We start from the raw sequence: 15,472 nt of genomic DNA, 5'->3' as shown, positions 1-15,472 counted from the left end.
TTCACCATATGCCTATTTATAGCTCAACCATACTGGATTGGTTAGGTGCTGGGCACCATTCGGGAATAGTGGCATGTGGGAAACACGCTGGAAAGCACGTCTCATTTGAAAAGTGGGTGTGGAAAAGGACTTCCATGTGGACACAGGACGACGCTAGGCGTAACGTGAGATGGGTCCATAATAATGTTAATAAACATTGAACACGTTCCACACAGCGGGGTCGAAGGAAGAAAGAGGTGGTGGTCAATACATCTAAGCGGCATGTCCACGTTGGTGGAGGCCACCATGTGTATGTAGAGGCGGTTATCATGGGGATAGATCGATCAAGAGATCAAATAAGACGGAGCTTGGCGACATACGTAGTTGCATGGCGTCCATTAATGACGGGAATTTGGCGGATTTGGCGGAGAGTGGCGGCGAGATGGTTTGACTGGTTGAGCTCCAGCTATCCGGCGGTCGATTAATTTGGTGGAGAGTGGTGGTGAAAGTGGTTGGACTACGATCGAGTAGAGTCAGTCCAAAGTGGCAAGTTGAACTTAAGGAGACGTACGTGGAATCTTCAGCACTTGGGTAGGCACCTGCTCGAGGGGAGCCGGGCAGCTGTGGAGATGGGCCTTGGAACGGACCCGTCTCCGTGCCACTGTAGCTGATGGAATATCGTGAACGATTCTAGATGGACGGTGAGGTTTTGTTTTGACTCGGTATTTTGCAATTTTGTGAGAATAGGAGGGCCGGGTCGACAAGGAATTAACCCTGTGGTGCTGAAGCTATAGCAGATGCCTACGACTGCCAACTGGACTAATCTCAGCAAAATATCTCTTTATTTTTTTCTTTTTTGGTGAGATCTTAGCTTGACACTTTAACTTGAGCGGCCGACAGTACTGTCATTTCCAAAATACAAAAAACACCAAAAATCGGGGTATACGGCAGATTTTGATGAGGCCGTATAGGCCCTTTGTTAGTGGTAAATATTAATGAAATAATAAAAATTATATGACAAAATAATTATAAATAAGATCTGGAAAAATAATTTAAGCAACAAACTGAAAATAAAAAGAATTATTTGCCCAAAAAAATAAGGAGAACCTGTATCGGAGATGTAAAACATTGCCCAAAGAGTACAAGTCTAATACTTCTAAGGTACGATTATTATTCTCTCTTTTCCATCCAGAGAGAGAAAGACAGGCATGCCAAAAAATTTATTAGCTCTTTTTCTCTCACCAAAATGGTCAAAAGAAAAGTCGATAACCAAACAATATGTGATGAGAGTAGCGTGGATCCGATGCTTTAATTTTCAAAAATTTTTGCTGCATTATACTATTTATTTGGAAAAATAATAGGATATAATAGGATATGATTGGACTATGATCAAAGTACTCTATTACTATTGCTATTGATAATTAAATTAAAATCCTACTAGAAATTAAAAATAAAAAAATTAAAGATAATGACAAATGCAAGAATAAAATTAAAGATAAATTGATTTTATATATTGTGACCAATAAAAAGATTTTTCTATTTACGTTCTATCTACTTATCTATATTAGAAGACAAACAATGCTATAACTACCCATCCTCTAAGGTAGTAACCAATGTCTAACCTCCATTGCTGACAATTTTGATAATTGATACCAACTATCCTCCATTAGCCATATTCGAAACAATGATCAAATCCTATGACTGATAATCATGTTTGATCTGCCTTGATCTATTTCTAATTCTCACTTTACTCATCTCATAATAATTCACCTTGGTTGTCACTTTATATTTAGACTATAGAAACTATCTGCAATCTTCGTTGAACCACATTTGTTTGATTCAGCTTATTAAATCCTCTTGCAACAACGCGTTGGGCAACTACACGTACAAGTCTTAAATTTTGGCTCAAACTTATATTTTTTTTTTTCAGATCTTATTTCAGAGCTGCCATATATACGATGATCTCCGAGTGCCAAAATGTAATATACTGATCCAACTTAGCTTCTTCAGCATAAAGATATGAAAGGCTTGATCTAATCAACTCCTTAAGTTGATTGAAATCAATACTTTGAGGGAGTGTTTGATTGGGAGAAGTGGAAGTCTGGAATCGAAATCGGAATGGATGACTCCCATTCCAATTGTTTGGTTGGGAGGAGTTTTATTCCGATTCTGATTCCAAGGTGAAATGGGAATGGGTCAGTCAATATAGAACTCAATTCCTACTCTCTTCTATGGATTTAATTTTTCGTTCTAATTTCGATTCCAATTTCGATTCTGATCACGAACCAAATGCTTCAAGAGATTTGGCCATTTTGATTCCGATTCCAAGTCATTTCCATTTCCATTCTCATTTTGATTTCAGTTACAAATCAAACGCTTCCTGAAAGTATGCAAGGAAAAATATAGATGTGGTAGAAGTAATTGGTAAGTGAAAAGAGACTAGAGGAAAAGAAAGAGCAGGAGATTGTTATTGCAGGGGAAAAGAGCATTCTTATAATTTGTTTGTGCACATATATGGAGCCTGGACCATGGCCTTTATATGAATGGAGGCAATCACGGGTAGACTTGCCACAAAGGCAAGCCTCTCCCATGGCTAGCTTGATAAAATCTTGTAATTAAGTATTATTAAAAACCAAAATAAATACTAAATAATTCCAGAGCATAAGTCAAGATAATCAAAAGCATTAGATAGATTTCTAGAAAAGTAGCCAGCTCACCCGCACTCATGAGGCATCTTGACGGTGCACAGCATGGTTGGCGGACCGTACCTGAATACATGTGCATGCATGGGTGGAGATCAGCCCAAACGATCGAATGCAAATATTCAATTAGAGTGCACTTGTGAGAAATATCAATTGCAACTTATTTTATATTTATTTTTCTAATATAGGAATAAGATTTAATATTAAATTATATGTGAAATTCTTTACCCAAAAAAAAATAAATGTGAAATAAAGGTTTCAATGCTTGAACTTTTCCACACAAAAATCAAAAAAAAAATTTAAAAATTATCCAGCATTCTCTTATAAAAATTCGAGTATTAAAGTAGCAGAATCTATAAATATTTCCTCCTCCAAATAACTACTATGCAATAGGTAAGGTGCCACTTGGAGTTTAACATCACTTAGTGCTAACTTAATTTATCGCTGAAGGGGCTATAATAAGCTAGGCCTTCAATCAAGTTTTTTTTGTGTTCAAACTTTAATAACTCACAAATACAATATGAATAAATAGGGTCTTAAGCAGATTAGCGCTATTATGTCATTGCACCAATACCATAATTTCATTATAGCTGATAGGTTAGTGCGAACCCATAGTCACAGTCCTCACAACTTCTCCCATATAGATGAGTCCTTTGAGGATACTAATGATCTAATGTCTCGTAAATGACCTAGTTTGAAACCGTTAAGAGTGCATGCTACTGAATCATACCTAAATTTCACATTTATCTTATGCTAGATCCATGAAGCATACGAAACTTATGATCGTTGTTCGGAATGAAGTTCAGTGTTTTGCCCAAATTGCCCCTCATTTTGTTTTCTTTTTATTTTTTTCAAAAAATAGCAACTCGATCGATAATCACCAAAAGAATGCGAATGAGAAGGCTTCAGGCCTCTTATTACGATACATACAAAAAAACAACAATGTCACTGGCTTTGGATTACATAGGAAAACATGTCTTCCGACATTATTATTACATCATCACTATGGGTTCTCACGTCACTCAAGGATTCAAAATAAATGCTGAAAACCAACCCAAAACACAAATACCTTCAAAATACTTGCAACCGCTATTAAATAGCCAATATACAAAAGAACATCAGGCACCATGGACTAGTGAATGCATGTGGTCAATATATAGAATACTCCGTTCACCACCCTACAGGTGCATCTTATCTCTCCCTCGCTTCCAGTGAGGACTCCAATCTTGCCCATCTTCGAATCATTGCTTCTCCGAACTTCTTCTGGAAGGCCAACCAGTCCACTGCATTCTGCCTCGCCTTTTCTGCCGTTGCTGGGGTTGACATCAAGGTGTGGCCGGAAGTGAACATACCACGGTTCACTAAGAGATTGCTATAATAGCTAGTGTCCGACGTCTTTGGGCTGTTTGGATCCATTGGCACCACCTGGTTTGCACCACTGCTCGAATTTGGGCACTTTTGCTTTAGTTGGGCTGCATAGATCGGGTCCAAGCTCGGGTCTTGGCTGTAGGCTGAGTTGACGTTGTAGAATCTGCTGCTGAAGGAGCTACAATGGGACCGACCAATTCTATGTGCCCCTATAAAAAGCATTTACAAGAATTTAGATAATTACTTTTGTTTCAAGCTTTAGCCCTCACCACAGTGTTAGGAGAGTGTGTGCATGCATGCTTCTAATACAATACCTGAGAGGATTATCCTCTCATCCTGGCTCAACACTTTTCGAGCAAAGCTTTGACTGAGTTGGTTGAGGTCAAATGATGGAGGAGGGAGATTTGTCAATGTCTCATTTGCTATTGAAACCCTTCCATCTCTTTGGCTTGCAGGGACTTCATAGAAAAGTCCTCCAGTCTAGGCAAGATGAGATACGAATTAATAACCAATATTGTTACAAACTGTTACAGATGACCATGTGCAAACTCCATATATGTCAACCAGCTAGAAGTTTATTATTTGCGATCATACACTCGTAGAAATTTTTATGTTCCTTTCTATCATTTTTGAAGTCTTAGAAATGTTAATGTGCTTGCTACAATCAAGGCTTGTGTTGATTGGTGCATATGGGATTGACAAACTGAGGAAGTGAATCGGATTGTTTGGTGGAGCATCCTTCCCCGCCATGTTATTTGGCATCCAATCAATGAGAATTGATCCATCAGAGCCCTAACATCATAGCATCCCAATGTCATTTATTAAATATAAAGGTGGCGGTAATTAGTTGTCCGTCCAATACAAAACCATGCAAGCTACAACGCAAGAAGATATAAGAGGCATTAGAACCCAGTTTTCGATGTAAAACACAAATTAAGGATGTTAGACGGCAAAGAACGACCACAACATTTCTTGTTAAACTTTCGTAGCTAAAAATTGCACCATATAACCAAGACAGGTCATTTTATAAGGCAAGCCAGAGAGGATAACCAAGTAACAAAGAGATAACCCTAGGAAACCAACCCTAACAAAGCAATCAAGCTATTGAATCTAATACATGTCTCATTAGTGATAAGCTAGAAATTAAGGATCGAGCTTAATTAGGACCTCCTTAGTTTAGTTCAACCATAGTTGCAATTCTCAATCAGCCACAGTTTGTATATCACATAATGGTCTATGATTGATAATTGGATCTCTCCAACTCAATTAAAGTCTAGGGAGGATCCAATTTGCTAGCAACTCAAATAGATCTGGTTCAAAGTATTGGTCAAAAGATTCAAATGATATAGGGTCCTCACCTGTGAAGGTGCATGGCGCTTAAACAAAGAACTTTCTATGAGGTTCTGTTTGAAAGTGTATTTGGTTTCGCATCATAATTCCTGTGCGCACCTCAAAAGCCTTGGAGATTTGAGTGAGCCCAACTTTTTTAATTAATAAATTTTTAGCTACTTTTGGTAAGATCCAAGATTGATATAAAGAATAGCAGAGCCATCTCTGTGGCTCATATAGCCTAGGAGATACTATAGTATGAGCATTTTTGGTGTTAACCATGGCTCAGCCATATATAATATTTGTGACCAAACACATTTTAAGGCATCTTAAACATGAAGAATGTGCAGCGGATGATTTCTAAAATGCGCCAAGTGTACGATCCACGAGCAAAAAAATGGTTTATCATATTATCAGGTTTTATTATTCTTGCATTCTAAGTCTTATATATGCGTAGTGCGTAGCAAAAGATACTTACATTAAGCTGTTCCGCAAGCCACAGAACAAACTTAAACAATATATAGATATGAAAATAATATATATATAATAATACCATAATAAAAGTTATAGAGGCCAGCAGAAAGGCGATGGATGTTAATTTGTGGTCAATTTTATTCTGTTAAAATTACATAATAATCCATGATAGACTGCCCACCACTACCTCAATCTTCGTTGGCATAATGCCCTCGCTGTCGTTCATATTGCCGGCGAATCGGCTAACAATTGTAGTGCTGGTTAGGCTATGTCTACGTGGCTCACACGCTTCGTTTCATCCCTCATCCAGACATGGATGATGATAAGATTTTTTTTAAGATAAAAACCGTGAAGGAACGTCAAGGAACTAGATTTAGTGTCAACTGAAGGTGTTCCGGCCCTAGTCTTGCAAAACATGTCACCTTTTTGCTTCAACATTTTATATATTCAATAATTTTTACAAGATCATCCAAGTTTAGTACTTGAGAGTACTTTAAAAGGAACGTGGCCATGTTTGACATCAACTAAATCTTCCAAGCATAAGCCGTAAGTAAGCACTATAAATATTTGATTTACTCCCACTCTTTTATTCTTCGATAGGATCTCCCTAGGTTGTTCATTACACCATCACTTTGAAATAAAGCTTTAACAGGTTGACATTGACTTTATATTTATGTCAGGATAGCATTTGATGGCCAGCAGTCTGCAGCATTTTTCTTGAACCTTCTCCATCTTGCTTTGAACGAGGAAAAGAAAAAGGACAAAAAATAAAAAGGCAATACTACCATGTTGGTTTGACAATGGAGCTTTATTATGCCTAAACTAGAGAGCGCATGACTCAATTAAGCAACTTGGCCGAGTAAGTTTCCGCCAGCGCCCGACTCAATCAGTATAATCAACTCATTCCCGGCCTCACTTGACGACCTAAGCCCAAGCAATCTTCAAAATGTCAGCCCATACACAGTCTGGGACTGGGTTCGACTAAGTTGGATTAATGTCATAAGATTGACTTGGTCAAGGTTCAAGTAAACTTTGGATGGGATATTTATTTTTGAACGTAAGGTTCAGACTGCTACTTATAGGACTTAGTTTTGGATGCCTATTCTACAAATTCAGACTGGGCCAAGTTGTCATGGCACCACCTCTTGCCATTTGAGCAAGAGGCCGAGGGTTTGATTCCAGAATTGTGCTCAAGGATGAGAAAGGAATAAAATAGAAAGAAACGGATTAGCCCAATCTAATCTCATTATTTAAAAAAAAAAAAAAAATTATTGATGCACCTTTAAGTTTGGATCAGTTATACTTAGATCCCAAAAGTTTGAAAAGTTTCATCGAGCCACCAAGACCCAAATACCTATCTAGATCTTGACACCATAAATAAAATGAAGAAAAAGTTCGAAACATCCTTGGTTTAAAAAAGTTGAATCGTAGTTTTCATGCGATCTAAAAATACTCTATCCTCTATTTATCTAGCTATACAAATCTTAAAGTACTATATCCTTTATTATTCATTCACCTATATAAATCTTAAACCACTCTATCTTCTACCATCCATCCATCTATATAAATCTCAAAGCGCTTTATTCTTTATTATCCTTCTATCTACATATATAGATCTTAAAGTATTCTATCCTTCTCTCATCCATCCATCTGCATAGATTTTAAAGCACTCCATCATTCATTATCCATCTGCATGCATAGATATCAAAGCACTCTATCCTCTTGTCACGCCCCCGACCCGAGATTGTGAGTCGAAGGTCATGACAACCGCCGCATACTCATAGGAAGCTTTTCTTATAAGCATGCAAGGCATCTCACCATGACATCATACACATAAAGTTAAATAAATTTCAATCTTAATGATCAAACCTTAGTTCAAATAACAAATCAAAACTCGGTATCAAAAAAAGAAAATAATTGTCTGACAAAGTCAACACTTAAAATGAAAATCTTACATCAATTCTGAGAAAAATCCTGAATCAAATAAACCAACTCCATCTCTAATCGCTCTCCCAACCGAATTCCGTATCACGCTAATTTTTTAGATCTGTAAAGAAAATGTAAACTCATTATGAGCTAAATAGCTCAGTATGCAATGTATACCTTTAACTGAATAAATCAGGCAATAATACTGTACATATCTGTTTACTGATAATAACATAAACAATATGTAAATTCATGAATTCATAATTTAATTCATTACACTATCAATCAAATATAAACTTTTAATTCATCATAATTTCAAATTATGCTTATCATCTTGAATTCATCAATTTTTTTAAGTTCTTCTTATCAACCATGAACTATGACCACATTTTTTCTGTGGCAGGATCATAATACCGCATATCTTCTTACAGTAGGCTACGAATCATGTGGCAGCAAAGTCCTTCAGAACCGCTAGTCTCGCTGGCGGTTTGTCACTGATCTTTCTGGCGACATGTCATTGGTTTCAATGGCGACATAAATCCTCAGGATAAATCATTTGCCAACGTATATGTCCTCATTGGCGGGGTCCTTTACATAGTCAAGTTGTCAACTCATATCATCTTTCAATTCATATATTATTTCAATAATAATATAAATAAGTGATATTCGAGTAAATCAATCATATCATTCTTTATGGTCATACATCCATAAAAATTTTCAACAAATATCTTCAATCATAAATAATTTTTCAACAATTATTTTCAATCATAATTAATTTCAACAAATATTTTCAATCACAAGCATGCCATGAATTTATATAATTTAAATTTATAATTTATCAGATAAATTCAATAAAAGTAAAACACTACTTACTTCAAAAAAAATCCAAATTAGGGATCCTAGAAATCTTGAAAATCTTTCTCTGGACCTGATACGTCAAATATCATATTTTTGATCAAAATTTTATCAAATAAAAATAATAAAAATTTTTAAAATCCAATATCCTCACACAGATCGACTAGATGACAGCGTTCAGAATTTTTTTTTAAATCCATAAATTTTAAAAAAAATTCAAGAGAGAGAGCAGAGAGAGAAAATAGGGAGAGAATCTAGAGAGAGAAGGTAGAGAGAGGAGAGAGGAAAGAGAGAGAAAGGAGAGAGAGGAGAGAGAAAATTTCTCTCTTTTCTTTTTTTTTCTATTTTTCTATTTTTCTATTTTTTTCTTTTTTTTCTTTTTCTTTTTCTTTTCCTTTTCCTTCTTCTTCCCACGGCCCTCTCTTGGGCCAAAACAGGGGAAGACCGATGAGGTCCCCCCCAGTGACTCGGGCTCCGACGAGGTGGGTGGCATCCGATCGACGGTAATGGAGCAAGGCCGACCGACAGCAAGGTTCGGTCGGCGAAGTTTTTTTTTTTAATTTCTCGAAAAATAGGGGATCTGTTCCCTTTTTTCATGATTTCCGATCATTGGCCAGTCGTCGGTAGCCAAGCACTCAAGGAAAGAGAGAGAGAGAAAAAGATGAGGGTCCAGTCTCTGGGATGAGACGTCGCAACCGGCAACGTCAGTGGCCGAAAAAGAGAGGAAAAGATTCCGACCGAATAGAGATTTCATATTTCATGAAATTTTCGATGATCTCGACGGCCGATAAGGAGTCTAAAACCATGAGAAGAAAGAAAAGAGAGAGAGAAAGAAAGATTGAACCCTTATCTGAACTCCGATGGCCTCTTCGACCTTCGATTTTCGATAAACACAAGAAGAGGGTGCCGCGGCTTCCAAGGAAAAAAGAGAGAAATTTGAGCTCAACGATCGCCGGTGGAGGCTCGAGAGGGAGAGAGGAGACTTATTTATAGAGGGTCCTAGAGTTTCAAGAGTCCTAGAACCCTTCTCCAATCGAGATTCATCGGAGAAAAAGACTCCCTTTGGGAGTCTTCTTCCGTTCCCAATTTTTTTTTTTTTTTTGGGCTTGGGCTTAGGTCATCACATCTCTATCATCCATCTACACTAATTTCAAAATATTTCATCATCCATCGTTCATTCACCTATATATATCTCAAAGTATTTTATCCTCTATTATTCATCTATCTGCTTAAATCTCAAAGCAGTTTATCCTTCTCCATCTATTGTATGGATCTCAAAACATTCCATCCTTTATCATTCATCTACTTACATATATTTCAAAATACTCTAGTTTGGAATAATTTGCCTCAGTAATAATTTTTCATATCTCCAACCTCAACACAGCACATTTGCAACTAGATATGGCAAAAGAAACATTAAATTAAAACCACTTAAGTTTGGCGAGATTAATGTCACATGGTTTCGGATTGTATCTTTTATGCGATAGAATGATTGGGCTTTTTCTTTTTTGTGACCTCAATCAATGCGACAATGCCTTATTGCACGTATCTCAAAATACTTTAAAATATCTCTTTCATCTAATCCACATAGATCTCATAATGTCTATTATACGCTTCAGTTGTACACATCGCAGAGAAAAAGATGATTCATTCTTTCACGTGAAAGATAAAATTTGAAGCCATGCCAAATAACATATTATAGCATACAAATTTTTAAGCATGGCAATTTATGTTCCGGCACGTCAATCCGAACCGCAAATGAATCGCTTTAAATATGGTTGGGTTTTACTTAAATCAATTTGATCATAAATAGATCAATTTATTTGAATATATTTATTAAATAAATTAAATTTAAATTTTGATATTTGACATATTTAATCATATTTATTTATTTAATAATTAAATCAGATTATAATCTGATCTATTTTATTTATTTAAAATCTATTTAATTGATTTAAAATCTACTTAATTTATTTCTAATTTATTTAATTCGATCCATATAATATGTTTAATCCATTAAAATTATTTAACATAACATAACCTATTTAACAAATAGATTATGTGATCGGATCAACTTATATATTTAATAAATAAATTAAATTTAAATTTAAATATTTAATTTATTTAATAAATAAATAAAATTTAAATGAATAAATTTTGATCTGATCTTTGTCCAATCTGATTGGATCCCGACTGCCACCCCTGCAAATTTCACTCCTTCCTTCCCGCTGGGGCGAAAACTCGGCATACTTAGCAGCAGTCGGACCCCACTTAAGATTGTTTATTTTGCACGAGGGAAAGCGCAGACATTGGTCAATGCATCCAGTCTAGGAAAATTATTGACAAAGACTTAACTATGCCGAGCCATTAGCCATTATGCACGATTGGTCTTATTCCTTTTCTAATCATTTTATAGCACCTCCATTGCATCTTTATTTTTGATACAAAACATTGGTACGTCATATATAAGACCACACATATCTTATGTTTGCATTGGATTGATCCATGCACATGGATTCATATTATGAAGCCAACAGAATTAAACCTCCACTCTGTTGCGGGCGATAAAAGGGAACCCAGCACTCCTTAGTTGATAACCCTGCAATTAAGACGTATTTCTCCATTGTTTCCGGTGAGGACACCAATCTGACCCATTGCCACCATGGCCGCTGCAAACTTGTTCTGCCACAGCAATGAATTGGCGGCATTCTGCCTCACAAGGCTCGCAGTTGCGGCTTCCGACAGGAGGGTTTGGTCTGATGTGAACAAGCCTCGATTCCCTAGGATGTCATTGTAGTAGCTGGTATCCACAATGTTTGGGGTGGGAGGGTCCATTGGGACCACCAAGTTTGGGTCGGTGCTCCCCTGGGGGCATTGCTGCTTCAGTTGGGCAGCATAAGTTGCATCCAAGCTTGGATCTTGTTTCGTGTTCGTGCTGAAGTCATAGAGTCTATTGCTGAAGGAGCTGCAGTGGGACCGACCAATAGTGTGTGCCCCTACAAAAGCAAATCAACCATAAGCCAATGTTAAATTTTTACTAGGTAAAATGCTTCTATCTTGGGAGATTGAAGATTCTTATGCTTTAGCCCGGTGTCGAAATAGATCCCTTTTATTAATTCTTGAATAATTGGAGATTAAAGCTTTATACCATAAGTCAAAATAAGTAACAAGAAAGTTTTGCATATTAGCCCCTATAGTCTTTTCACTTTACATATTAATTCCTCAATTCTTTAAACGTGAATATTAGTGCGTGAAATTATGTAATCTATTGTGTATGGCTCCTCATGGTATGGTTAGCCATAAGTTTGGACAACTATTTATGGAATATATGTCCTAACAGAGTTTATGTTATTAATGGTCGGAATTATCTGACCTTCTTATTTTTAGTTTATATGATGATTTCATAGTTTATTCACAATAGTCTCTCATATCTTTTTGATTTTCATATTAGTCCCTTAGTTCTTTATAATTTAAAAGGTAGTCCTGGTAAACGTATAAATAGTTCCTTATATGTACAAGTTAATAATGGCTAGAATCTACAATATTCCTTTGTAAAAGCCATAGAGGGAGATCTCAGTCAACGTTCCGATTAATCATGATAGAAGAGGAAAAATCTAAATAACAATCTAAATTATGTTGGAACCTTTGGACTAATGTATGCACGCGCATGTTTGCAAGCGTGCTTTCATGTATGTGCGTGCATAGCTATGAACCAATTTTTATAGGGTTCAACAAGTAGATCGGGGCGACTCTAGTTAACAATATGGTACTGTATTGCTACCCAGAAAAATTCAAATACAAGCCAGGAGTCAGTGACCGGGCCTTACCAGAGAGAGTGACCATTTGATCCTGCGTGAGGCCTTTAACTTCAAAGCTCTGGGTGACCTGATCAACGTTAAAGTTTGGTCCTGGCAAATTAGTGAATGTCTCGGACGCCAATGAGACTGTTCCATCTCTTCTTCCAGCTGGGACCTGATATGAGAGCCCTCCAGTCTGCACAACAAATTAAGAAACATAGGTGTAATTAGGACATCTTCATAATTAAGAAATCCGTCCATGATCCGCATGGGCTATTCACAAGGCGCGTGGTCATAGAGCTTTCTGTTCATGGTCAATCAATAGCAGTCAATGTCCAAGACCCAAGTGGCTGGCTTTCTCTTACCAATTTCAACTGATATTTGCCTTCTAATAGGTAGATGTACGAAGTCCCAAAACCTATATAGATAGGCTTCCCGCAATGCCCACAACCCTCCGTTGTAAAATTATATTTGTCTCTAATTATAATGATGGGTGTCTCTAATTATAATGATGGGTCATGATTCTTATTTTATTCAAATGAAAAGATGATTAGGTAGCATGGTGATGAATTGGGAGCTTTGATTTGATATGTATGTTTGAAAAAATATACTAGTTTTTGGTTCTTCTCTTTTTTTCTTTTCTTTTTTTTTTTGTGTGGTTCTTTTAGACTATTTTTTTGTTTGCAATTTTCATTATCGTGGGCTAAAAAGGTCAAAAAACGGGAGGGATTTAAGATAAGTCATTAGATACCACGACTAAGGCTGCAAGTGAATTAGGTTGGCTCGTTTCTGATTTGAAACAAATCTGAACTTAATAAGGTCCAATCCAAATCACAGTATTTTGGATTAAGCTCCGTTCCAAATCAAGAACCTATTTTGATATGGAATATTGGATTTGGATCGATCCTTAAATCTCCAATTCAAACTCAAGCAAATCCGAACCGATTCAAAGCTAGCATACTATATATTTCAAAATCCTCCTTGAATTTAAAAAATTCGTCATATCTTTAATTTGTGAATAATTTACATTGTTGATTATAATAGTTATATATGGTTAATTATCAATGAAATTTTATATAGAATATGCATTATTTTGTGAGTTAATATGTTTATAATATATTTAGATATCAATTTATATATTCATTATATGATGGTGTTTGGATTATTTTGGACCCACTTTGATCCCAAAAATCTGGTAGATTGATAAAATTAGTACAAATTCCGACCGGATCCAACTTAAAGGAATTGATGAATTAGGTTTGGGTTCAACTATTTAACCTGATTAAAATATAAATTGGCTTTGGCTTGTGCCTGTCCCTGATCCAACCTGCAGCCCTAACCACAACCCAATGACTTTACCAAATGTTCTTTGGGCATGGTCGCGCTTCAAGTAATATCTTTCTTGGACAAGGCACGGTCTAACTATGAAGGGATAAGCAGGTTATTTAGCAAGCCAACCAGGAGGGATGGGGCGTGGCCTCATTCCTTTTTTTATATCGGATTTTTTACGTACCAAAGGTGTGACGGGTCCAAATTCGCCGAAATAGCGTCAGCATTTGGCACCCAAGAGCTCGTTTTAGTATATTAACAGTACACCGATGGTAAATAGGATTACCAGTGCAATGCTATCCCTTGCTGCAAACGCAAGTATATCGGCACATGAAACCACTCCTTCGCACGTAGCTTCCAATTGGGCCTTAGCACTGTAAATGACTTCAAAACCTCGGAGGCTTTTGTTGATCGAAGAATCCTTCTCTGCAGTGTTTGTTGAAGTTGAGTCTATGAGAACGGACCCATCGCAGCCCTGCATGCACATATAATGAAACAAGAAAATAATTACATATACTTCTTATATATCATCTTCCAACTTATCCTCAATTCTGTTGATCTCTATTATTGAACATCACACGGAAGCTGAGGATATTATATATTATAATGATCAGGGTCGACCGAGGAAGGCGGTAGGCATGAATAAAGAGCCCAGGTCAGCTTACTCTAACGAAGCAGTCGTGGAAGTGCATTCTCACGAGTCCAGCAGCCAGACCGATATTACTAGCAAGTGCCTGGGTGACCTGAGTTTTCACAATAATCTCAGCCTGTGGACATGTGGTGTCATAAAACCCCACTTGAAGCTGAGCCTCCAGCTGAGAACTCAAGCACAAAACCACCATAACCGCTAACACAATCTCTCCCCCAAAACCCATCTCTCTCTCTCTCTCTCTAATCCAACTCAAGTCTTACTTTGGCACTAACCAAACTTCAGCATATGCCTATTTATAGCTCGAAGATACTGGATTAATTAGGTGCTAGGCAACATTCGGGGAATGGTGGTCTGCGGGAATTACGCTGGAAATAGCGCGGCTCAGCTCGCAAGTGGGTGCGGAAAAGGCCTTCCATGCGGGCACAAGACGACGCTGGGCGTATTTTGAGATGGGTCCGTAATGATAATAAACATTGAAAGGAAGGAGGCGGCCGGAGGTGGTCAACAGATATATCTAAGCGGCACGTCCACGTTGGTGGAGGCCATCATGTATATATAGCGGCGGTTTTCATGGGGATAGATCGATAGAGAGATAAAATAAGACGGAGCTCGGCGACGTAGTTGCATGGCGTCAATTAGCGACGGGATTGTAGGCCATGCTTCATGCGTGTGGTTTGACTGGGTATCCGATGGTGGATTTGGCGGAGAGTGGTGGTGAATGGTTTTGCGACTGGTAGATTGGGTCAGTATAAGCCGGCGAGTTGGACTGAAGGAGACGTACGTGGAATCTATTGAACTTTGGTGGATGCGTGCTTGGAGGTGAGCTGGAGGGCTGTGGAGATGGACGGACTCTTCTATTGGCCACTGAGGCTGATAGAATCTCGTGTTCTAGAAAGACGTTGAGATTTTGTTTTGTTTAGGAATTTTGCATTTTTGTGAGAACAAGAAGGCCAGAAGGAATCCTCTGGTGATCGAGCTATATATAGCAGATTCCTGTAATTGCCAAGTGGACCAATCTCAACGAAATTTCTTGGTTTAACCTTTTTTTTTTTTTTTTTTTT

At 37.3% G+C, this 15,472-nt stretch overlaps 1 protein-coding gene and 1 pseudogene across 1 annotated transcript; both read right to left on the bottom strand.

Annotated features, from left to right (window-relative positions):
• Nucleotides 1–3,813: 3,813 nt before the first annotated feature.
• LOC105043258 (peroxidase 5-like) lies at nt 3,814–5,421 on the bottom strand (annotated as a pseudogene).
• A 5,581-nt stretch (nt 5,422–11,002) lies between these two features.
• Nucleotides 11,003–14,664, bottom strand: LOC105043251 (peroxidase 5-like). The gene is made up of 4 exons (XM_010920725.4): nt 14,425–14,664; nt 14,046–14,234; nt 12,461–12,626; nt 11,003–11,629 (listed from the first exon to the last, which is right to left on the bottom strand). Exons 1-4 carry the CDS (start codon nt 14,632–14,634, stop codon nt 11,220–11,222), a joined length of 975 nt encoding a protein of 324 aa, XP_010919027.1. The 5' UTR covers nt 14,635–14,664; the 3' UTR covers nt 11,003–11,219.
• Nucleotides 14,665–15,472: the final 808 nt, after the last annotated feature.

The sequence above is a fragment of the Elaeis guineensis genome, chromosome 4 (genome assembly GCF_000442705.2).
Source record: "Elaeis guineensis isolate ETL-2024a chromosome 4, EG11, whole genome shotgun sequence".
Lineage (NCBI taxonomy): Eukaryota > Viridiplantae > Streptophyta > Magnoliopsida > Arecales > Arecaceae > Elaeis > Elaeis guineensis.
This window is presented reverse-complemented; position numbering and strand designations above follow the sequence as displayed.

Bases quoted from the DNA above. Each gene is read 5' to 3' on its own strand.
- LOC105043251 (XM_010920725.4), bottom strand. From the start codon at position 14,634: ATGGGTTTTGGGGGAGAGATTGTGTTAGCGGTTATGGTGGTTTTGTGC. The intron at 14,235-14,424 runs GTAAGCTGACCT...ATGTGCATGCAG, and splicing joins TCCACGACTGCTTCGTTAGA to GGCTGCGATGGGTCCGTTCT. The intron at 11,630-12,460 runs GTAAGGCCCGGT...TTGCTTTTGTAG, and splicing joins TCAAATGGTCACTCTCTCTG to GGGCACACACTATTGGTCGG.